Source organism: Colletotrichum destructivum, chromosome 4, assembly GCF_034447905.1.
Source record: "Colletotrichum destructivum chromosome 4, complete sequence".
Lineage (NCBI taxonomy): Eukaryota > Fungi > Ascomycota > Sordariomycetes > Glomerellales > Glomerellaceae > Colletotrichum > Colletotrichum destructivum.
The window spans coordinates 3,913,615-3,936,513 of record NC_085899.1 but is presented as its reverse complement, the minus strand read 5'-3'; the positions used below and the strand labels follow the sequence as shown (position 1 = coordinate 3,936,513).

The 22,899-nt window shown below is 55.6% G+C and overlaps 7 protein-coding genes across 7 annotated transcripts; 4 read left to right on the top strand and 3 right to left on the bottom strand.

The window, feature by feature from the left end:
- Positions 1–261: 261 nt before the first annotated feature.
- On the top strand, positions 262–5,490 carry CDEST_07125 (Putative AAA+ ATPase domain, CDR ABC transporter, ABC-2 type transporter, transmembrane; the record flags this gene model as incomplete). The annotated part of the gene is made up of 10 exons (XM_062923284.1): positions 262–874; positions 979–1,430; positions 1,537–1,880; positions 1,975–2,218; positions 2,321–2,907; positions 2,972–3,326; positions 3,400–3,712; positions 3,788–4,413; positions 4,495–4,958; positions 5,034–5,490. 10 exons carry the CDS (start codon positions 262–264, stop codon positions 5,488–5,490), a joined length of 4,455 nt encoding a protein of 1,484 aa, XP_062779335.1.
- Positions 5,491–6,846: 1,356 nt separating this feature from the next.
- On the top strand, positions 6,847–8,040 carry CDEST_07124 (Putative Luciferase-like domain-containing protein). Its single transcript, XM_062923283.1, has one exon. The coding sequence runs from the start codon at positions 6,928–6,930 to the stop codon at positions 8,029–8,031; it is 1,104 nt and encodes a 367-aa protein (XP_062779334.1). The 5' UTR covers positions 6,847–6,927; the 3' UTR covers positions 8,032–8,040.
- Position 8,041: 1 nt separating this feature from the next.
- CDEST_07123 (uncharacterized protein) lies at positions 8,042–10,735 on the bottom strand. Its single transcript, XM_062923282.1, has 2 exons — positions 9,422–10,735; positions 8,042–9,296 (listed from the first exon to the last, which is right to left on the bottom strand). The coding sequence occupies exons 1-2, from the start codon at positions 10,500–10,502 to the stop codon at positions 8,314–8,316; spliced, it is 2,064 nt and encodes a 687-aa protein (XP_062779333.1). The 5' UTR covers positions 10,503–10,735; the 3' UTR covers positions 8,042–8,313.
- An 881-nt stretch (positions 10,736–11,616) lies between these two features.
- CDEST_07122 (Putative glucose-methanol-choline oxidoreductase, FAD/NAD(P)-binding domain superfamily) lies at positions 11,617–14,273 on the bottom strand. Its single transcript, XM_062923281.1, has 9 exons — positions 14,079–14,273; positions 13,993–14,023; positions 13,655–13,928; positions 13,464–13,590; positions 13,151–13,395; positions 12,858–13,071; positions 12,708–12,794; positions 11,968–12,644; positions 11,617–11,898 (listed from the first exon to the last, which is right to left on the bottom strand). The coding sequence occupies exons 1-9, from the start codon at positions 14,251–14,253 to the stop codon at positions 11,866–11,868; spliced, it is 1,863 nt and encodes a 620-aa protein (XP_062779332.1). The 5' UTR covers positions 14,254–14,273; the 3' UTR covers positions 11,617–11,865.
- Positions 14,274–15,857: 1,584 nt separating this feature from the next.
- CDEST_07121 (uncharacterized protein) lies at positions 15,858–17,288 on the top strand (the record flags this gene model as incomplete). The annotated part of the gene is made up of 1 exon (XM_062923280.1): positions 15,858–17,288. One exon carries the CDS (start codon positions 15,858–15,860, stop codon positions 17,286–17,288), a length of 1,431 nt encoding a protein of 476 aa, XP_062779331.1.
- Positions 17,289–18,237: 949 nt separating this feature from the next.
- On the bottom strand, positions 18,238–19,659 carry CDEST_07120 (Putative CENP-V/GFA domain, Mss4-like superfamily protein). The gene has a single exon (XM_062923279.1). The coding sequence runs from the start codon at positions 19,516–19,518 to the stop codon at positions 18,394–18,396; it is 1,125 nt and encodes a 374-aa protein (XP_062779330.1). The 5' UTR covers positions 19,519–19,659; the 3' UTR covers positions 18,238–18,393.
- Positions 19,660–20,600: 941 nt separating this feature from the next.
- Positions 20,601–22,413, top strand: CDEST_07119 (Putative peptidase, metallopeptidase, metallopeptidase, catalytic domain superfamily). Its single transcript, XM_062923278.1, has 3 exons — positions 20,601–21,163; positions 21,223–21,369; positions 21,442–22,413. The coding sequence occupies exons 1-3, from the start codon at positions 20,606–20,608 to the stop codon at positions 22,198–22,200; spliced, it is 1,464 nt and encodes a 487-aa protein (XP_062779329.1). The 5' UTR covers positions 20,601–20,605; the 3' UTR covers positions 22,201–22,413.
- Positions 22,414–22,899: the final 486 nt, after the last annotated feature.

The window sequence follows — 22,899 nt, the reverse complement described above, 5'->3', positions numbered from 1 at the left end:
GTTCAATGAAAGCTCGACCGAGATTTGATTCTGTCACTTGCACGAAATTTTCACATGCTTGAAGTGTCTAGGGGTTCGTGGTGTGTGTGTGTGTGAAATGCCATTGGGGGAAAAGTCAACAATGAAGTATATCTACCACGTCTTACCTCGAGATCTTTTTCTTGACAAATTCTCCTCCATTTACCATCCACTATCGTTCTTGTTTGCATTCTCGTTCTACTATTCCGAGTAGGCTAGCCTAACAAGGTCCAGCCTCCCAAGATGATGGACTCTCGGCCCTCCGCCGGCAACGTCAAGTCCAGCCCATCCGATGACACCTTACACGACAAAGCGGTGCAAGAACACGACCGTCGAGAAGATGAAATGGACATCGAGATCAGCACCCCCCGAGTGAACGATCTCGTACGGCCTTACAGCCTCGAGCTCATCCGCTCGGCATCTCGACTCGACCCTGACATCAACCCCTTCCTCTCGTCCCACCCGTCCCTCGACCCCAACTGTCGAGAGCAGTTCAACGCCAAGAAGTGGGCAAGGGCTCTGCTCCAGCACTCTGCTCGCAACCCCCAACACTATCCTCGCCTGGAAGCCGGGGTCGCCTACCGCAGCCTGAGCGTCCACGGCTACGGCACCGACACGGACTACCAGAAGGACGTCCTCAACGTCCTCTGGCAGGCCCCGGTGCTGGTGAAGCAGGCCGTGAGCAAGCGCCGCCAGAAGATTGACATCCTGAGGGACTTTGACGGCATCGTCGAGAGCGGCGAGATGCTGCTTGTGCTGGGCCGTCCCGGCAGCGGTGTGTCGACGTTGCTGAAGACGATTGCCGGCGAGATTCGGGGTCTTCATCTCGGGCCACACTCGCACTTCAGCTATCAAGGTGAGCGTTTGTTCAGTTCAGGCTTCTGTTTCTTTTCCAGCTTCCAGGTCATAGCAATGGCCTATTTTAACTTGCAAGAGACTGACGAAAGACACTACCCAAAGGCATCCCCATGGAAACGATGCACAAGCGGTTCCGCGGGGAGACCATCTACCAGGCCGAGACCGACATCCACTTCCCGCACCTCACCGTGGGACAGACGCTCCTCTTCGCCGCGCTGGCGAGGACCCCCAAGAACCGGCTCCCCGGCGTCAGCCGGCAGCGGTACGCCGAGCACCTGAGGGACGTCGTCATGGCCGTCTTCGGCATCTCCCACACCGCCAACACCAAAGTCGGCAACGACTTCGTCAGGGGTGTCAGCGGCGGCGAGCGGAAGCGCGTGAGCATCGCCGAGGTCACCCTCAGCCAAAGCCCGATCCAGTGCTGGGACAACAGCACACGCGGCCTCGACAGCGCCACCGCCCTCGAGTTCGCCCGGACGCTCCGCCTGTCCACCGACATGGCCCGGACGTCAGCCGTGGTCGCTATGTACCAGGCCTCGCAGCCGGCTTACGACGTCAGTTGTCCATCGCTTGCCCCCTGTACACACACACACACACACACACACGCACACACACACATTACGTGAAGCCGGGTTTGCTGACAACCTGCCTCATCTTCAGGTCTTTGACAAAGTCGCCCTGCTATACGAGGGCAGGCAGATCTACTTCGGGTCCACGGCCCTCGCGAAACAGTACTTCGTCGACATGGGCTACCGCTGCCCCGACCGCCAGACCACCGCGGACTTCCTCACGTCACTGACGAACCCGGCCGAGCGCGTGGTCCGGAGGGGGTATGAGAACAGGGTGCCCCGGACGCCGGACGAGTTTGCGGCGGTGTGGAAGAGCAGCGACCTGCGCGCCCGGCTCATGGATGAGATCCATCGCTTCGAACAGGAGCATCCCCTGAACGGGCCCGGAGTCGACAAGTTTGCCACGACTCGCCAAGCACACAAAGCTTCTCTACTGTGAGAAAAATAATCCCTTCAAGAGTCTCCCCAAGAGTCTTCCCCCCCCCCTGCGATGTCGTTGGGTTCCTCTTCTGACAGTTTGTTCTTGCAGCTCCTCGCAGTCCCCTTACACCATCTCGCTGCCAATGCAGGTGTGGCTCTGCATGACGCGCGGCTATCATCGCCTCGTGGGAGACTGGCTCTTCCCCTTCGTCACCATCTTTGGAAACTTTGTCATCTCCGTGGTTCTCGGCAGCATCTTCTTCGACTTGCCGTCGGACGCCTCGAGTTTGAACTCCCGGTGCATCCTGTTGTTCTTCGCCATTCTCTTCAACGGCCTGAGCAGTGCTCTCGAGGTGTGTCTCGTTCATCCAGTCAGCCAGCCACCTGACGTGGAGCAAAAAAAGAAAAGAAAAAACGACGATGAATGGACTTGTGTGTTGACAAGCAGCCTCTAGGTCCTCACTCTCTACGCCCAGCGGCCCATTGTCGAGAAGCACGCTCGGTACGCTCTCTACCACCCGGCCTCCGAGGCCATCTCATCCACCATATGCGACATGCCGACCAAGATTCTGTCGTCCCTGGCCTTCAACCTGCCGCTCTACTTCATGGCCAAGCTGCGCATGGAGGCCGACGCCTTCTTCATCTTCCTCCTCTTCGGCTTCACCACGACGCTTTCAATGTCCACGATCCTCCGCACCATCGCCCAGACGTCGCGCACCATCCACCAGGCCCTGACGCCCGCCGCCATCTTCATCCTCTCCCTCGTCATCTACACGGGCTTCATCCTGCCCACGCGGGACATGCAGGGCTGGCTCCGGTGGATCAACTACGTCAACCCCATCGCCTACGCGTTCGAGAGCCTCGTCGCCAACGAGTTTACCGGTCGACGCTTCCCCTGCCTGCAGTACGTGCCGGCGTATCCCGGCGCGGCCCCGGACGAGAGGACATGTTCTGTTGCGGGCGCTGCCCCTGGAGCGGACTTCGTCGACGGCGACTTCTACATCAACGCCACTTACAGCTACTACAAATTGCACATCTGGAGGTAAGGAGCGCTGGAAACAGCCGAACAGTCGATTGGATGCCATCACTGATTGCTTGATGTATAGGAACTTTGGCATCCTCGTCGCCTTCATCGTCTTCTTCATGTGCACGTACCTCGTCGCCGCGGAGTATATCGCCACAGACCGCTCCAAAGGCGAGGTCCTGGTCTTCCGCCGCGGCCAATCGAGGCCGTCAAAGTCACCGGACGAGGAAGCGGGTCAGCCGGACCGCGTCTATGAAACTGAAAAGAGCGCAGTCTCCCCAGCGGGTGCTGGGGGTGGGCCGTCCACGAAGTTCGAGGACCGATCCGTGTTCCACTGGAAGGACGTCTGCTACGATATCACCATCAAAAACAAAGACCGGAGGATCCTGGATCGTGTCGGGGGATGGGTGAAACCAGGGACCTTGACAGCCTTGATGGTGAGTTATTCCTGATTTTTCGAGGAGTGTTGGGGGGGGGGGGGGATCCTGGCTGACATCAAGGCCGATACAGGGCTCAACTGGTGCCGGAAAGACCACCCTTCTGGACGTGTTGGCAAACCGAGTGACGGTGGGAGTGGTTTCGGGCGACATTCTCGTCAACGGGGTCGCCAGGGATAAATCTTTCCAGAGGAAAGCGGGCTACGTCCAGCAGCAGGACATCCACCTCGAGACGTCGACGGTTCGGGAAGCACTGCGGTTCAGTGCCATGCTTCGACAACCGGCATCCGTCAGTAAGCAAGAGAAGCACGCCTATGTCGAGGAGGTCATTGGGCTTCTCGAGATGGAGGCCTATGCGGATGCAATCGTCGGCGTACCTGGTGAAGGTGAGTGAAGAAAGACGATTCGATATGCAACCAACTCGAGACGGTATAAAATGGCTGACACCACGGCGAAAACAGGTCTGAACGTGGAACAGAGAAAACGCCTGACCATCGGCGTCGAGCTGGCCGCCAAACCAGACCTGCTCCTCTTCCTCGACGAGCCCACGTCCGGCCTGGACAGCCAGACTGCATGGTGCATCTCCTCTCTGATCCGCAAGCTCTCTGAAAACGGCCAGGCCATCCTCTGCACCATCCACCAGCCCTCAGCTCTCCTGTTCCAGCAGTTCGACCGGCTGTTGCTCCTGGCCCACGGCGGCAGGACGGTCTACTTTGGCGACATTGGCGAGAACGCCCGGGTCCTGACCAGCTACTTCGAGCAGTACGGCGCGGCGCCCTGCGGACGGGACGAGAACCCCGCCGAGTGGATGCTCAAGGTCATCGGAGCTGCCCCGGGGGCCAGCTCTGAGAGAGACTGGCCCCAGACGTGGAAAGACAGCCACGAGTGCGCGCAAGTCCGACGGGAGCTCGAACGGCTGGAACGGGCATCCAAGGGTGCCGGCTCTGTGGCCGCCACTGAAGCCGAGATGTCCACCTACGCTGCCCCTTTCCGCGTCCAGCTGGCGATGTGCACGGAACGAGTCTTCCAGCAGTATTGGCGCACCCCTTCGTACATCTACTCCAAGCTGATCCTTTCAGGCGGCACGGTAAGCCAGCCCCCTTTTTGCAGACAGTAATTTCCCCTGGTAAACTGGCGAGCAATTCCGACTGACAACCTGCCGCTGCAGAGCCTTTTCATCGGCGTGTCCTTCTACCAGTCGCCCCTGACCATGCAAGGGCTGCAGAGCCAGATGTTCTCCATCTTCATGCTCCTCGTGGTCTTCGTCTTCCTCGTCTACCAGACGATGCCCAACTTCATCCTCCAGCGCGAGCAGTACGAGGCGCGGGAGCGCGCGTCCAGGGCGTACTCATGGTACGTCTTCATGCTGGTTAACATCATCGTCGAGATACCGTGGAACACGCTCGTCGCCGTCGTCGTCTTCTTCCCCTTCTACTACCTCGTGGGCATGTATCGCAACGCCGTCCCGACGGATGCCGTCACGGAGCGGGGCGGTCTGATGTTCCTCCTCGTCTGGGCGTTTATGCTTTTCGAGTCGACGTTTGCCGACATGGTCGTCGCCGGGGTGCCGACGGCGGAGACTGGGGCGACCCTGTCGTTACTTCTCTTCGTCCTCTGCCTCATATTTTGCGGGTAAGCCTAGCCCTGATAATGTCATTCTCTGAGAAACTGTCTGGTCGGTATACTGATTGTGTAACTCCTCGATAGTGTCATCGTTCCTCAGGATGCTCTCCCGGGATTCTGGAAGTTCATGTACCGAGTATCCCCCCTCACGTATCTCGTCGAGGGTCTCTTGTCAACGGGCCTCGCACATAACACCGTGGAGTGCTCCCAGCTGGAGCTTTTGCAGTTTCGCCCTCCCCCGACGAACGGCACCACATGCGGCGACTACATGGCCCCGTACATGGAAATGGCCGGCGGTCGCGTCTACAACCCCGACAGCACCGATGTGTGCCAGTTCTGCCCGTTGTCCACCACGGACATGTTCCTGTCCACCGTCTCGGCGTCCTATGACAGGAGGTGGCGGTCGTATGGGCTGATGTGGGTGTACATCGTCTTCAACTTGTTTGCCGCCCTGGCGCTGTACTGGCTGGCCCGGGTGCCGAAGAGTTATTCGGTAACCCAGCTGTGGAAGAAGGCGAAGGATTCTGCAAACAGCCGTTGAAGGCTTACGGGTTCCATGGTTTGAGTGCTTGGCTAGGGGAGTTTAATATGGTTCCTGGTCCCCAAATTGTCGTTGTTGTCTCAAGCATGTAGGCTATGCTCATCGAACGAGGCCATTCTGTGCAACAAGTCGAAATGGTATAATCATAAGCATTATTACCGCTTTGTAGTTGATCTTATACTTCCCTATTCTGGAATAATTATACTGCTGAAATCGGATCCGTGGCGCATTTCACCTTACACCAAGAAGGCCACTAACATTACCAAGTCCAAGTCTGCGGCGACTGTTCCATCACTCGAAAGATCAGTTTCCGTGAAATCATCTGACAGAATTTTGTAAGGAAAGTTCGCTGTAACACGCGATCCGCGCGCTTTGAAGCCGAAAGCAGATTCGCAGACGGCCAAGCCACGTAGTGTACACAAACTCCAAAGACGCACGCAGTGTTTCTCCTTGCCACTCTTGATTCGATTCCCCGCCGACTGCCAACTATCCACTAAGCGTTACAATACTCTATCCCCACGATCCAAACGGCCAGCTTGAATGAGGGATTTTCGCCGCAGCCATCGTTGGAAGGCCCCCAAAGGAGAAGTGGACGACGTGCCCGTATGCGGCAAAGTGACAAATCACGACACAGGCGGCTCACTGCGAGGCGAGTTTGATTTGTAAGTGATGTTATGATGGCTCGATAAGGGTCTGAGTCGGACAAACTGCGCCTCTCGAATCCAACCAATGTCGAGCCCTCGGGAAGTACTGATTTGCGGATATGACCGACGTTGGGTCCCAAAGATGTGGATGTGTGGAACTCAGCTCGACGATTGCACCATCGCGTCCCGATTGCTGAAGCGGGGTAAACCTGAAGCTGACGGAACGCGCCCGGTATCCGTTGGCTCCAGGGACTGTTATGCCATCCGGGTCATGAGGGGTTAAGAGGGGTTATGAGGGGTCAGTGAGAGTTGGTCGGACTCTGGAGGGGTTGCCGGCGTCGAGTCCGTGGCTTAGCGGAGCTCGCCCCGGCTCGCCCGGCCCCGGCGCGGCGCGGCGCTTCGGCGCGCTTGTCGCGACTATCCGGGCAACCGGCCTCACGAGACTACAGAATCAACAATTCTTCAGCGAAGCTCCCGGGAAAGACAGCAAAAAGAGTGGGAAAAAGAAGCCACTCCTCAATTTCCAGATCGACCCAGGGCCCCTCCGGATACGATGGGGAGTTATGGTGACATCTCGCTGGGGAACCCCCCCTTGCCGAAATCGGCTGGAGGGTGTAAGGCGTGATTATCATGCAGTTGTCGTCATATCCTGCAATGAGTGTATTATATAGGTCCGCCGCATAATTCATCAACAATGCCACGATCGAAAAGGGAGACAGAGACAGAAAGAGAGAGAGAACAGAGAGAGTAGTATTGATACCCCCCCTTCCTCCTTTCACGCCAAACATTCACAATGCCTACCGAATTCATCAGCGTAACTTTCCCCAACGCCTCGACGGAGATCGCCCCGATCCCCGGCGCCGGCATCGACCCGGAGTTCCTGGTCCGGTACGCCAAGAACCTGGACGACTACGGCTTCAACTACACGCTCGTGCCCTACGGGTCCGACTCATATGACCCCTTCACCATCGGCGCGACCATCGCGGCCGTGACCAAGAACGTCAGCGTCATCATCGCGCTGCGGCCCAACACGCTCTACCCGACCGTGGCGGCCAAGGCGCTGGCGACTCTCGACCAGCTCAGCAAGGGCCGCGTCGTCGTGCACTTCATCGCCGGTGGCAGCGACGCCGAGCAGGCCAAGGAGGGCGACTTCCTGTCCAAGGACGAGCGGTACGGCCGTCTCGAAGACTACATCAAGATCTTGCGGCGCGCGTGGGAGTCGGACGCGCCCTTCGACTGGGATAGCAAGTACTACACCTTCAAGGGCTTCACCAACAAGGTGCGGCCGACCAAGGGCACCATCCCCGTCTCGGTCGGCGGCTCCTCGGACGAGGCGTACCGCATCGGCGGCTCGCTCGCCGACATCTTCGGCCTCTGGGGCGAGCCGCTCAAGGAGACCAAGGAGCAGATCGACCGCATCTACGGCGAGGCCGAGAAGGCCGGCCGCAAGGACCGCCCGCGCATCTGGGTGACGTTCCGTCCCATCATTGCCGAGACGGACGAGCTCGCGTGGGCCAAGGCGCACCGCACCCTCGACGCCCTCCGGGGCAACATCTCGGCCGGCCAGGGCAAGCCCGGGCAGGCCGGGCCGGAGCCGCAGAACGTCGGGTCGCAGCGGCTGCTCGAGATCGCCAAGAAGGGCGAGGTCCAGGACCGCGCGCTGTGGTACCCGACCGTCACGGCGACCAACGCCCGCGGCGCCTCCACGGCGCTGGTCGGCTCGCCCAAGACCATCAACGACTCCATCCTCGACTATGTCGACCTCGGCGCCGACCTCATCTCCATCCGCGGCTACGACAACCTCAACGACGCCATCGACTACGGCCGCTACATCCTGCCCGCCGTGCGTGACGAGTTGAAGAAGAGGGGGGAGAACGGGGCTAACGGCGCGCAATGATGTGACCTTGGGGGTTGCGTAGGGTGCGTGGATGTGTGTGTGTATGAAGTTATGATGTAAATAGCCACTTTGGATATTGAGAGAAATACCATGCAAGACGACATCAAAAAGACAAGTTCGTAAGACTTTGAAAAACATGGTGCTCTATAAATAATGTGACGATGGCATGGCTTTCTATGGATTACTAGTCATGATTTCGTTACCTTGACATTTATCTTCGTGTCTCATTAATATCCTCCCTCACCCACTGACAGATAATTGTCCCTCCTCTTCCATCCCCCCTTATGTGATATACACCGGCAACCGGCTGCCAAACACCTCGCTCTTGTCGACCTGGACGTCTTTCCCATGAAAGTCGTGGAGCAGCAGCCAGCACATCATCCTGAACACGAGCATGCACCACACATCGTTCACCTGCTGCTCCTGGTCGTGAGACGCCGGCTCCCCCGAGGCCGCCGAGATGATGGACCGGGCGCCGCGCTCCCTCCGCGTCTTGTCGGCGAGCATCTGCCTGCAGACGACCTCGACGACGCGCTTGCGGACGAAGAAGAGGTAGATCTCGGCCAACACGGCGTGCCGCTCGCCGGACGACGCCGCGTCGAGCTTCTGCAGCAGGGAGATCTCCTTTTGGGCCTTTTTGCTCTCCTCGCTTGTCTTCGCGACGACGGGCGTCCCCGCGGCCGCCGCCGCGGGACGTGGGACGAAGAGATCGTGCGCCTGGTCGGCATTCGATCGACTCTTGTCCGTGGCGTCGGGGGCGGCGGCGGCGGCGGCGGCGGCTGCTACCACGGCCTTATACTCCCCTTCCGTGTCGTTGAGGATGCGCAGAATCTCCTGCAGGTGGACGCGCAGCACGTTCTGGACGAGGTGGGCGCGGTCGTGGTGTTTGAGGAACTCGTCGCACCGCGCGATGGCCGCGTGGAGCGCCACGACGAGGTCGTTGGAGTAGATCCTCTCCTCGGCGTTGTTCGTCGGCCGCAGGATCGCCTCGGGCCCGTCCTGGGACTCGAGGTCCTGGAACTTGCTCTCGATCTTGCCGGCCTCCCCGGCGATGACCCCGACGCACGACGACTCCCCCGTGTTCTTCAGCAAGCGCTGGTCGGCGGCCGGCGCCTCGGCCATGGCGTGCACGAAGTCGGCCAGGAACGTGCGCAGCGAGAACGACTTGCGGTCCCAGTGCCAGATGGTCGGGTTGGGAAGCATGCGGAACGCGGTGCCGGGGATTTGGAAGACTACTCCGACCATTCCCAGGAGCTCAAAGGCAACTAGATAGAAAAAACAGGCAAGATGCCGCGTGTAAGCCAGACGGAACCTTCGTCTACTCGAGTATATGGCACGGCACGCCAGTTTGTTGTGGACGATGAATATATAGAGGAAGAGCTTCACTTACCTGGAAACAGATGAATGTGACGCGTGTCTGGCTGAGGCTTCCGGAAATACCTCACAGTGTTCGTGTTGCAGCCGATCACCACCAGCGTCTCGGCAATGGCGGCCATGCTGCCGAGCTGCAGCGTCCCAATGTCCTTGGGCTCGTCGGCGTACTTGTGGTTGTCGCTGGCCTCCGGGCGGAAGATGGTCGGGCAGTACCCGAAGCAGAGCTCCTTGACGCGGTTGTCCGGCACGACGCGGTTCTCGTGGAACCAGGTGGGCCCCGTCTTCTCAAAGGTGAAGACGATGCCGAGGTCGTCGACGTCGTAGCCCGTGATGCTGAAGCCGTTGCCCTGGGCGCGGTACCGGTCCTCGTTGCGGTTGAACTCCTTCCAGTGCACGCCGAGCATGCCCGCCACCTCGACGAGGTGCGTGATGGTCGTCGTCGCGTACGGCTTCTTCATGTTGTCCGGCATGCTGTCCCACGACTTCTTCTTGCGCTGCATGCCCACCGCGAGCGTGTGCGTGACGGCCGCCGTCGGCGCGTGCGGGTGGCACGGCGTCTGGTCCTCCCACTGCGGGTTCCCGTGGCCAAAGTACTCGTTGTCCTGCCAGGTCCGGGACTCCCTCTCCATGCGCTGGATCGCCATCAGCAGGCCCAGCCAGTTGGCGAGCTCGTTGTCGGCCGTGTGGATGGCCTGGCGACTGTTCCCGGCCCGCAGGCTCCTGTCCACCTGGTCGTACTGCTGCTGGTCCCAGGTGAAGGTCTTCTTGTAGCTGTCCGACGTGCCCGTCATGTACGTGATCTCCTTGTCGTTGTGCTTGCCGAGGGGGCCCCTGTGGTTCGTCGGGGGCGCGACGAAGATGACGGGCACCTCGAATTCCACCTCGAAGCGGAACTCGTCCCATCGGAACCGCCGCCGCGTGAACTGCGCCCAGTCGCCCATGACCTTTTGCGTGCACGAGGAGTAGCCCGTTGCCGAGGCGTAGTACTGTTGGAGGGCCTGGAAAATGGCGATGATGAAGGCGAAGACGGAGATGACCAGGGCGACAATCGCCACGATCAACTCGACGCCCTTGTCATCGCCGTCGTCGGCGGACATGGTCTTTGTGAGACGCTGTTTTTTTGAGATTTTTTTTTTAGCCGACCAATGTCAGCAAGTGAAATATTCAATAACTCAAGCGAAGGTTGGTCGGGCTTGGTACGGTTGTGTCTGCTGCTATGTGTTCCTGCATAGCTTCATAGGAATCACACGATGCTGCAGCACGACTGTCGAGGTGAGGGCTGCCGTCCGCTCGCGGCAGAACTGGACGTTATATGTATGTAATGTCGACAGTCACAGACTTAGTTTCCATCTTTCAACCTCCTTGACGCAAAGGCGGGCTGGGCCGACCTTCGCCGCATGTGTGACCCTCCCCTGTGTCTCGCATCGTGCAACACACGATTCGGTTGGTTGCATTCGACCGGGGGCTGAAAAAGGCTCGATGCCCTTCTTGGTCATCTGTACCTACAGGGTAGTCTTTCGCTAGCGCAGCGAGTTGTTGCGATCCCATTCGGTCGTTCAAGTCTGGTCAGGGTGCTAATTAAACTGTTTCGGTGTGTCGTCCCCCCCAAAACACCATCCCGCGAACCATCGAGGCGGCTAGTAAGGCAGACTGAAGATCCAAAGTTGGCACTACGGGCTCGAAAGCACGCTGTCGTGTCACGGCTCTTGTGGCTACGTCCATCACAAATGCAATCCAATACCTACACACACTTTGGAGCAGTGTGACGGCGCCGAGTTACCCGTAAAGTACGCAAGCCACAATAGTGGCAGCCTGGCAGGATCGGCGCGCCCCCCATGATGACGGCTGACTGAAATCGATCAGAGAGGAGGAGCTTCAGTCCCAGTCCCTTGCTATCGAGGGTTCAAGCATGGGTTGTATTGGCTCGACGGAGGAAAAAGGCATGCAACGGGCCATGCTGACACGCATCCATCTGGTGGAGCCAGCTATCCAGCCCCAGCCGTCTCTTTTTTCATTCCTTTTTCCCCTCCACTTCGTCTGGGATAATAAACACCAAAGTCCTCTCCTCTGGGCGGTTCCGCTTTCCGAATGCTTGACATCTTTGTCGACTATGGTCCGGCTTCAAATCTAGTTAAATGGCGCTATCAAGTCAAGTCACAGAGGGGTTATTGAAATCTGACGCAACTCGGTCATGACCCGTGATGTCAAGGCGTCCATTTTGGCTTGAAAGACAGTGTCTTGACGAGGTAAGAAACTAAGTGGTTTCAGCCTAGGCAGGGTAGAAACGCTGCCCGCAGGTTGGTTTTCAGTGGAGTCTAGGATCTCACCGTCACACCCGGACTGCGTAAAGATCTGTTTGCCTGTTGTCCAACTATATAACTAATTAGTGCTCCGGTTTGTACACTTCCATCTTTCTTCGCGGCTCCCTTCTCACATCACGTCACATCACGTCACGTCACGTCACGTTCGTTGTCCTAGAATCATGTCCGCCGCCTACAAAAGACGTCAAATCAGAATATATCGTTACACCAAGGTGTGCTGATACGAAATCCGGAAACTCACCTTCTCAGCAATGGCATACACCGTCGCCTGCGTATGCGCCGACGGTACGAGAGGCATGACACTCGCATCCACGACCCTCAGACCGTCAACTCCGTAAACCTTGAGATCGGCACCGACGACGCCCCCGAGAGCCCTCGGCAGCATGGCGCAGGTTCCTGAGTAATGAAACTCCGTCGACGTGACCCCTTTGATGAAAGCCAGGATCTCCTCGTCGCTCTGCGTTGCGGCCCCAGGAAGCGTTTCCGCGGCTCCCAGCGCTTGTATAGGCGCCGTAGCCAAGAGCTCCCGGTTGAATCGCAGCGACTCCACCAGTACTTGGCCGTCGTAGGGGTGAGAAAAGTAACGCGGGTCAATCAACGGCGGTAAGAAGGGGTTAGATGAGTTGATGAGGACCGTTCCTCTGCTTAACGGATGCATCAAAATGTTCACCACCGAGCGGCCGCCGTCAACGTAGAGGAGCTCCATCCCGGCCGTGGACCTACTGTGGTGAATGCTGTGCAGTTGCTCCAGTTGTTTCTCGTAGCCAGCGACTACGGTTTCATCCGTACCTGGAGGGAGAAACTGGGCCGAGGTATTAAAGTTAATAGCGGAGAGGAGACGGTTGGCCGCTTCTGAGGTAGTGAAGTTGAACAGTGGGATGAAAGCAAGAGCCTCGGCAATGGTATCTGTCCAGCGCCCTACATCACAAGGTGTCAACACATCCATGTCCCTGTATAATTATTCGGTTGAAACCAGCTCACCTTTACGTTCGGAGTAGTACAAATCCCGCTGTTCGGCATCAAACGTTGCATTGTCCAGTTCGTAGTTCCCGGGGACTCCGTCGCTCACTGTGAATCCGTTTCAGAAGACGTCAAATAGACTACCAACAGGGACTATATGATAGGGCTTACGAGAGGCAAGCGTGAGCCCAAATGGGTGGTCCTGGAGATTGGCCCCGACTCCGGGTAGGTCGACGATAGACGCAATCCCAAACTGGGACATTACCGTTGCAGGGCCGATACCAGACAATTGCAAGAGCTTCGGGGTATTTAGGGCGCCTGTGGATACGATTACTTCTTTGCCTGCTGTCACTCTTTGTCGGACGGAGTCTGGACCGGCTGAAAACTTTTCGAAAAAATGTGTTAGCCCACTCGTTTGCCATCGAGATAAGTGTAGATCATCAAAGCACATTGCAACAACTCACCTCAACCCCTTGTGCTCTTGGGTTTTCGCCGCTCGTGTCAAACAACACCTTTGTTGCCTGTTGGCCCGTAGCTATGTGCAAGTTGGCTCTTCCCAAAGTGGAATCGTAGTGAGCGGTCCTCGCACTTGACCTGGACTGGTTGCGTGGATCGATGGAATGGGTTGTGAGGTACGCGCCCAGCGGATTGCAGCCCTGATCATCTGGGGTGCTGATGCCCAGGCCCTCCATGGCATTTAGAAAGTTCGCTGCGGCAGAAACGTTAGTACAACCTTCGATTGTCATGCTCAGTCACGAAGGTCCGGGTAGGGCAGACTGTTATTTGGATGCGACCAAGCCAAGTAGCTTGACTGAACTGGCCCCTCGAAACCGTGACAGTCCGGATCATATGTCATATCAAACAGGGCTGCGTTTTCGGGCGATGCTGGAGTAAACCTCTCGCTCTGTGTTGTGAAGATCCAATAAGCTTACAAGTCCGCATAGGCATATTGGGACAAAAGCTCAAACCTTTTTGAAATAGGGTAGAAGACTCTCAAAGTCCCAGCCGTCGTTTCCCAGCGCGGCCCACGCATCGTAGTTCGAGGGCATGCCGCGGTCGAATATCATGGCGTTGACCGTGCTGCTCCCGCCGACGGCGTGGCCCTGTGTGAGATTGACCACTTGCCCTTGCAGCGACTCCTGCGCGACGGAAGTCAGGTTCCAGTCGTACCGGGTTCCCGGCGCGAAGCCAGAAGCGCCCGGGTAGAAGCGCGGAATCATGACGGCGGCTTCATAGTTGTCTCTGGTCACAAGTCAGACCCCACTGCACCAAACGATCGGCAGAGACCGGGACTGCATGTACGTACGGCAAGCCAGCCTCGATAACGAGAACAGAGTCTATCCCTTCATCAGCGTGAGGCTCGTATGCAGGTCTTGCGATCCGTATTCTCACTTGATGGGTCGTTCGACAATCTGGAGGCAAGCGTCAAGCCGGCAGTGCCGCCACCGACGATGACATAGTCGTAGGAATCTCCAATTGTCCCAGTTTGCCTGCCATGGAGCCCTGCCGAGACCACGGAGGCGGCGGCGAAGATGATATGCCTTGACGCCTTCATCCTCACATGCATGTTCAAGTAGTCAGCTCAAACCAATTCGACTGAGGGTTTTGGAAACAAAAACCCAAAAGTTCTGGATTTCTGGGCGGAGAAACGACCCCCCTTTTTTGGTCGGTTTGCGCGGGAAACCACCCTGTATTCACACAGCTTGAGTTCGTGCGAAGTAACATCGCCAAAAGTATAACATAGTGCGGACATGGGGAACAACAACGTTTTTGCAGACCGAGTCTAGAACCAGTGTGCGCAAAACATGGAAGCCCACTAGGCAAAGCCTCTAGTGGATTATTTGAGATTTGGTTTTACTGAACCTTCAAGCCTACCACAGTACTAACAGTGAGGAGAGATGCTCTAAAACGCTCTCTTCTTTTATGACGGCGAGCAATGTTCCAGGTTTTCTTCCCGATTACTTCTAGAGTTTTGACGATTCATACGAGTATAGTAGTGAAAGGCCCTGCTCAACTATTCCGCTGCTAGCTGTTGTTTGGTGCCAAACTTCTTCAGGTCGCGCATCGTTCTGCCCTTGTATTCCACTGTCGTACGATTGTACCGGATGAGTATGAAAATGCAGAACACAATTGTTCAGTCCTTTTGCTCTTATTGGTTGGACTGGACATCGTCTTTCGCGAGGTGTTGAGGCGCGTACATCATTACACAAACGGCTGGAGTTGGAGGTGATGATTGATGCTCCATTGCAACCTCTTAAGCAAGGGCTAGTACATAGAGAACCCACCAAAAGTACATTGCTCCTAATAGCCAGCCACCTTAGGGATCCCATTTGGCACACTTGCTCATCAGATCTCATGTTTCCTGGCCGTTCTTTCATCCAATTCGAGGCCTCAGTCAGTGTTCCCACTACCCTCAATGTTCTTCAGACGGAAATTCTGAAGCATTGTTGCCAGCGCCAGCTGGATTGGTTGCCCAAACTTCAGATACGCGATGTGTGGCAAGGTCACCGATCGTTCCAACTAACATCTGAGCAAGACGGATATAAATAATGGGGCGTATGTTTAGAACGTGTCCGTAAAACGTGGCTGATAAGTTGCCCAGACAAGCGAACTGTTTACATTTGAGAAAGAATGAAGAACAGTTGTCAAGTTGGAAGGTCAGCCTGCAGTCGATCCCTTGTGGTTGCGTGGCCACGTCAAGCTTCTCAAGGTAGACCTTGAGCGACGCAGTCGGCGGCGGTATGTCAGCCATATCCTCATTACCACTCATACTGCCTACCTTGAAGGTAGGTTTATGCCACCGCCGACCATGGTTGAGGTGAGACATAAGCCAATAGTCGCTCCATAGGTTAGGATTAGATCACACGGTTTGAAGGAGCTGAAGTTTCTCGGATGACAAGAAAATTTTCGAGAATCTAGCTTTAAGAGGACTTTTAGAGAACCTAGAGTATACTCAGTGGTCTATACAAGAGCTCGTATCCCCCCCTTTCCGAGAAGATGATCAGAGAAGAGTAAGAGCATCGACTGCTACCCAATTACAGCCCTCTTTACAGACCTTTTTACCCTGTGCCTACTCACCCCCTGACCCATCACCGCTCATGAACAATCAAATCGCATGAACAGCCACCCAAATACCGCATTCTCTTACACGCACTACTTGCGTTGATCATCATGAAACTACGGTCTCAATCCAAGGCCGCGCAGCCCACTTTTCGATGGGCAAGCCTTCCGCAAGAGCTGCGACTCACGATATTGGAAATGCTGCAGAGCCTGGTTCTGTCTTACAGAAAGCAGCCCATGGCAAATTGGGCTTCTGTTTCAAAAGAATGGCAAGGCTTCTTTGAACCATTGCTTTGGCGGACATTGACCTTTCGGCCCTCAAGTTCAAAATCAGGATTCCAAGGGTTTCGTCGATTTATCAAGGACTCGAATTACCGAAAAACTTTGGTCAAGAAAATCTCATTCACTGTCAATATGAGCAAATTCAGTTGTGGACGCTATGGTAAAGTCACCAGAGACGTCTTACTTCATGTTCATATGAGTTCTTACCCTTGTGGTCGATGTGGTCAGACGACTTCTAGCTTAGCCATCATCTTGGACAACGTGAAGAGGTTTTCAGAAAACACGAAGAGACTCTTATCCATTCTACATGATTGGACCGAAGAGACTGCAACCTCTGGCATCGCGCTTGAGCTTGGTGCCACTTGGCCTGGCGATGACGATACTCAGTACCCGTTTGGAGACTGTCGTACTCGTTGTCGTGCACACTTAATGCCCCATATCAGCTGGTCCAGCTTTATTGGTCTTGATCGACATTCATCCCTTCGGAACGCTCCTATCATCACTTCGCTTTTCATCAAGCAGTCTCTGCCTTCCAGCCTTTTGGCTTGGACAGTATTCCAGATTGTCGACCATTTGCCCCGTCTCGAGCAGATCAATTGCGAGCACCGACTCGAACTCGAGCCCAGCGAACACGACCTACATCATAGCGCAAATTCGGCTATTTTCAGTTTACGTGGTCAGATGCGGAGAGTATCTTTATGGGTGGCTCGCTCACAATCTGGGGCACCAAAAATACCTCACGATCCCGGCACAGCTGCGACGCGGGCTGCTTTTCAAGTCAAAGAACTGGCAGTTTCGCAAGCTTCAGAAGCAAAACAGTTTTTCCAGCTCCTCAACTCCCAAGTCTTATCAAATCCAGAACAGATATCACTTGAGTATCTGGCTCACACCTGTAGTCTCAGACGACTATATTCTCAGCCGGCGGAGATTGCGAATCTGCTTTTGCTTGCAAGCACCGCGGCCAAAAACATGCCCCATCTAAAAGTCATGGAAGTATGGAGCCCCGGCGTTGGAGAAGGCTTCTTTTTTCGATATGAGGCTAAGGAAAGCGAGGTCAGGCTCACGGTGGCTGCTACTTGGCGAATTCGAACCGACCTTCGGCAGGCTATTCAGGCATGGCAACAGGTTGCGGAACGACACGCAGATCGGTATTTTGCATACTCTGTCGAGAAAATCGATCCCAGGATCTTGACTGAGACGGACAGCATCTGCAAACAACTGAAATTGTTTCACCTACTGCGAGATTGGGACCGTAATTAAGTGTTTAGATGTAGAAGAACTGTGTTATGTTTATTGGAACTTAGAGGCGGAACACGTTCAATATCTTGTCTTGTGATAGGTGTAAATCCTATGTTTCAAACTGGCATCACCATCCAGCACGGTCGTTACCATCTTACTCTTTCCACCCAATGTCTTTTTTATGTAGGCATGCAACTCGGTTTTGTTAGCAGAGGCTGAACGAGGCTATGATCTTGCCGTTGGAGTTGCTTTACCCCCCCCCCCCCCCCCCCCAGGGAGATCCTTCTTCTTACTGTCCTATTTTGTAGAAGACTACGGACGGTCTTGCGCCCGTTCTAGGTAAGATGCTAGCAGACTTTCATATTGGAGAAACGAGTTGGCAAGCTAATCCTTCTTGAATGAAGAGCACGCTAAACACTTCTCCGTATGGGTTGGAAGCACTTTGTGTTCAGAGTTCTCGATAGGCACTTAATCTCAACATTGACAACGCAGCCAGTATATCTATCTACTTGAGTCAGGGCCATCGCTACGCGGATTGCGTAGACACAATCAATACCTCTTGAAGACTTGCCAAGTTTGGCTGATATTCAGGTAACAAAAGTTCTTTTCATCTCCCTGTGTTGTTATGAATGGTGCAAAAGTGGACCCATAAGTGCATCACAGCAATTGTGGCTTGTGTAAAGTATCGATCAATACTCATCACGCGACATGTTTTCGTTAAAAATAGGCATGTAATCTCCTCAAACAAGCAAAACCTTGCCTACTACGTCTGTAGTAAGCGCAGGCAAAAGATTGCGCCGAGGGGGAATCGAACCCCCGGCTCCCCGACGCTGCTGGATGGCAACGGAGAATTTTACCACTAAACCATCGGCGCAGTAGCTGTTGATCCAGGGTGGAACCCGGATGTGACTGAGATGGCCGGCTGGAGATTTACAAATGCAGGACATCGCTGGCAGTCATAACTGCACACACCTCTTCTACATGTACTACTCCTAAAGCCACAAGCAAACATTGGAAGGTTGAAAGTTTCATTCGGAGCCCAGCAAAAGCTAATTGTAATTGTTTTGTTTCCTTGGCCAAGACCCGCCATCCTTGACCGGCCTGCACAGACGACCCGAGCAACCGTTCATCCTATGTGTTGTCCCTCCCGGACTGGCGTCATCCATTCACTCGAAAGAGATTTCACCGAAGTCACGATTTCCTCCCGCCATCCTCCAGCCACGTCCACATCCCATCCGACCTTGCCGTAAGACCACGCGAGCAGCCCTTCGGCACGAGCGCCGTTCGGGTGATGCAGTAGCCCGACCGCGATGTCCACCATGCCGTCCCGGTCACGAACGGCGTAGAAGACGTTGGCGGCGCACCTGGAGCAGAAGTACCGCTCGACGTCCGGGGAGCTGTCGTAGACCGCCAGCGTCCCCAGCCGGGCGTCTCTGCTTTGGGTTGCCGTGACCGCCTCCCTGAGCGCGGCGAGACTTCGCGGGAACTCGGGGAGAGCCGGGGACGAGTTGCCGGCCAGGTCGAAGCCGATGTGGGTTAGGGGAGCAAAAGCCCAGGCATTCACATCTGAGCCGAACGTGAGGCGGCACGAGTCGCACGAGTCAGCGCTGGCCTTGAACTTGAGCGACTGCGGGTTGATGCATGATGTCGTTGAAACTCCCGCCGGATCCGCTTTGAGATCGGCGGCGCTGCGGAGCGAGAGGTGGACGCCCCTGCAATGGCAGTGAAAGGGGGTAACGGACGGAGAGGCTCTCGCCCCGCGGGGGGGCAAGGCCGATAATAAACCCTTGGACGCCGGCGACGACTCCAGCGACAACTCTTGGCTGCCGCGCCCCTCGTTCCATCTCTTGGCGGGCGGCAGCCACACAGAAGCGCCGCCGTCGACGGTGTCCCCGACAAACATGTGACTGCTGTACTCGACGAGACCCGGCGTGTTCTCCAGCGCGCCGGTCACGACGTAGACGGCCGGCCCCAGACTAGAGACGACGACGCGGCAGAAGAGCTTCGAGGAACAGCTCCTGCAGAAGAAGATGTCGGTGTGCCTGCTGTACGAGTACTTGTCGAGACCCGACAGGTCTTCTGAAGGGTTGGGCCACGGCGCGCAGCTGGAGTACAGCGACCCGGTGACGCGGCGACAGGAGGTGCAATGGCAGCATACCGCTTTCATCGGGAGGGCGGATCTGGCCAAGGATGCCGAGAACATGTGTTCCTTGCACAGGCACTGCGCCTTGATGGTAATCGAGTCGGCCATTTTCGATACTACGCTCTGGTGACCAAGTAACCCAGCGGTTATGCTGAGAGTTAAGTTACTCGAGCTGGTTGGTGGTGGTGGTGGGGAGCCACAAGGCGGAAAAAAGCTTCATGTGCAGAGAGAAAAACTGCACGATTTAGGTTTTTTTTTTTTTTTTTTTTTGGTTTCTTCTTTTTCTTTTTGCGTTTCTACCTGGGCTGACATTAAAACCATAAGGGCGGACGGAACATGACAAGACTACACATCACATGTCCTGCCAGTCCTGCCCTGCTATGCCGTGCTACGCCTGGAATGGCATGGCACGACATGGCTGATCTTAACACTCGCCGGTTTAAGACTCTCTTCAATGAGTGGCCCAGTCGCTGTTTTAAGACGGTCTAAAGCGACTCCGAGCTCGCTGCAATGCTGATGTTGGCGGAACTCGAAGAAAGTGAGAGAGATGCTCCAGTTGGTCGCCTTGGATTATTCCGGATTATTTTCTATTTCTATTAAAAGCCGCAAGCCCACCTTCCTTGGTGGGCGTACCCAAAGGCTATACATCGTACGTAACCACGTCCGTCCACATCGAGCAAGTTTATCTTGTTTCGGTGTGCCCTAGCGCCCGCTCATGCATCTTTACCCAGTTGAGGCCTGTTTTGACGAGAACAAGATGGATGGCCCTTGTATCCAACACACTTTCCTGGCCAGAGCTCAGTGCTGCGGTAGCAATATGCGTACGTAAAGTCTCTTTGTACAAAGATGATCCTTGGTCTGCGAGGCTCTACTTTCCGACGATCTGATTCGCTGACAGCCAGTCCAAACAACAACAAGCCGCCTCTTGGGTTGCGATACTCACTGGTAAATCGCCGAGAATTCACACCCAACGACCTGCGTTGACGGCTGTGAAGACTCTGTTTAGACTTTGGCAAAGACCCAAATGGGCTATGAGGATCTACACTCTGTACAATAAGACCTGAACTTTGCAATATCTGCAGACTGAAAAGAGACAACGGCAATCTGCGTGAGGGACTTCCTTAGCGAGGTGGAGGAATACAACATCGCAGTGCTTTGTAAGGTTCCCGACTGGTGGCCGCCGTCAGCTTCATTCATGATAAATAGAGAGACTTCCCAAAAACCGAAGATCTTTTCTCTTTCCACCTCTCCAGTCTTCCAGTTTCAGTCTGCTACTGTCGTCTTCACCTTTGGTCGCTCTTTTGACATCCACACCCACTCTCGTTCACCAAAACCTCAAGCCTTGTGCTCTCTCCTTCATTCGTTCAGGGGAGAAGTTAGGCATCCATTCGCTTTTTCCAAGACCAAGTCCCTTCGGAACGGGAAAGAAAAAAAAAGAACAAACATCACCATGGCCTCCATGACCCTCAAGGCCTCCGTGGCCGTCGCCTTGGCTCTGTCCCAGACGGCCCTCGGCGCCTTGTTCCCCGCCAACATGTACGAGCGTTCCGAAATCGAGGCCATGCCGCTCGAGAAGCGCGGCGCCGTGAGCCAATGGCAGCTCTGGGACAAGGGGGAGATTCCCTACATCCTGGAGGGCCTCCAGCACGACCTGTCTGACAAGATCCGCGATGCCATGCGAGCTTGGGAGCAGAACACTTGTATCCGTTTCCTCCCCAAGAAGGATCAGTCCGCTTGGGTCAACTTCAAGAAGGTAAGGGTTCTTCTTATTATCGAGAACTCTCGGGCACCTGCTAACAGACTCCATTCCAGTATGACGAGGGCTGCTACTCTCAGAGACTGGGATCTCCCGACAAGGGAGAGGTCCAAGTGAACTTTGACTACCCCAATGCATGGGAGCAGATCATTAGCCTCGGTACCTTCAAGAAATGCTCGGCCCCCGGCACGGCCGGTCAAACGGTGAGTTGAGAACTGCATTTCTACAACCGATCGATGTGGGCCGAGACTGACAACAAACCTACAAAAAAACAGCTTGGACATGTCATTGGTCTTATCAACGAGCAGCAGCGTCCCGACCGCGATGATTTTATTGAAGTCTTGGAGAACCGCATCAAGAAGGAGTTCCTGGACCAGTTCACCATCAACCCCGACGCCAACGCGTCCGTCCCCTTTGACTACAACTCCATCATGCTGTACGACCGCAAGGCGTTCGCCAAGCACAACGGCTGGACCTGGCTCGTGGGCGAGCTGAGCCTGAAGGACACCATGAAGTCGAAGACGGAGAAGAAGATCAACCCGTGGGACACGCCGACGGCCAACGACTACGCCGCCGTCAACGGCGGCTACGCCTGCCCGGAATACTTCAGGCGCTCGATCCCCGAGTGCCGCGCCGGCTCCATCCCCGCCGACGGCGAGCACTCCTCCTACAGCTTCCTCCTCGACCACTGGACGGAGAAGTACATGCGCGACAACGGCTACACCCACGTTGCCGCCCACCAGAACTGCCGCTCCGACGTCCTCGGCCAAGACACGAACAACTGGGGCTTCACCCCGCTCAACGGCTCGGGCCCCAACGCCCAGTACAAAATCACCGTCGACCGCTGCAAGAAGGACTTTGACCGCCACGCCAGCCGCTACGAGGTCGCCCTTTGCAGAGGGCCCGACGAGGGAACCTGCGAGGTCAAGTGCGGCCTGCGCCGCGTGTGCCCCATTGATGCCGACGGAAAGCAGGTCGACAGCAAGGCCATTGACATTGTGGACGACGCCCTCTGGGTCTGCCACGCCCACTAAATCATGACTGCAGTTCGTGACTCGAAAACAAACAAAAACGAAACGAGTTCAGCTCCATGGAGTTCAGGTGGATGGGTGTATGATCGAAATAATGGGTGGTCGGTCGGTCGGTCGGTCGTCAGCTTTAGAAGGGGGGAGGTTTAGGTTTTACTTTCAGCACGAGGACATGCCGCGGAATAGAATAAAAGTTCTTGATATCTATAACTATATACCAATTTGTAATATCTCTTGATATTTACACCGCACCGGTAACTCTGGGGTGCATCTGAGCTCAGCATTCTCGGTGACTGTGACCATGAGGGAGATGGTCCCTGAAGTCATAGGGTTGCTGCTTCTATGATCAGTCACGTTTGTTCATGCCTCCTGAAGGCCACCACTCTTTATCTAGTCCCGGCGTGGAGACACTGAGGCCTTTCATTTAATATACCAACTCTCGAACATAGCCTGGTGACGGAGCAGCTAGATGTCTGGGGACTCCCTTAGTGCTTTTGACGGGATCTATGATATTCTTCTGCATGTTCTTGTACGTATGCGGTTCTCTGTGGCTCGAGAATAAGTCAGCGCTCGTTCCGTCTCGGCTCGTCTATTATGACCATCACAGGCTCAATGCCGTGACGACAGGGAGAACCAATTCACCTGTTCGTCTCGAATGACCAATTTTGCCCAAGATTGGGGGCAACAGATTGTTGCTTATCAAAA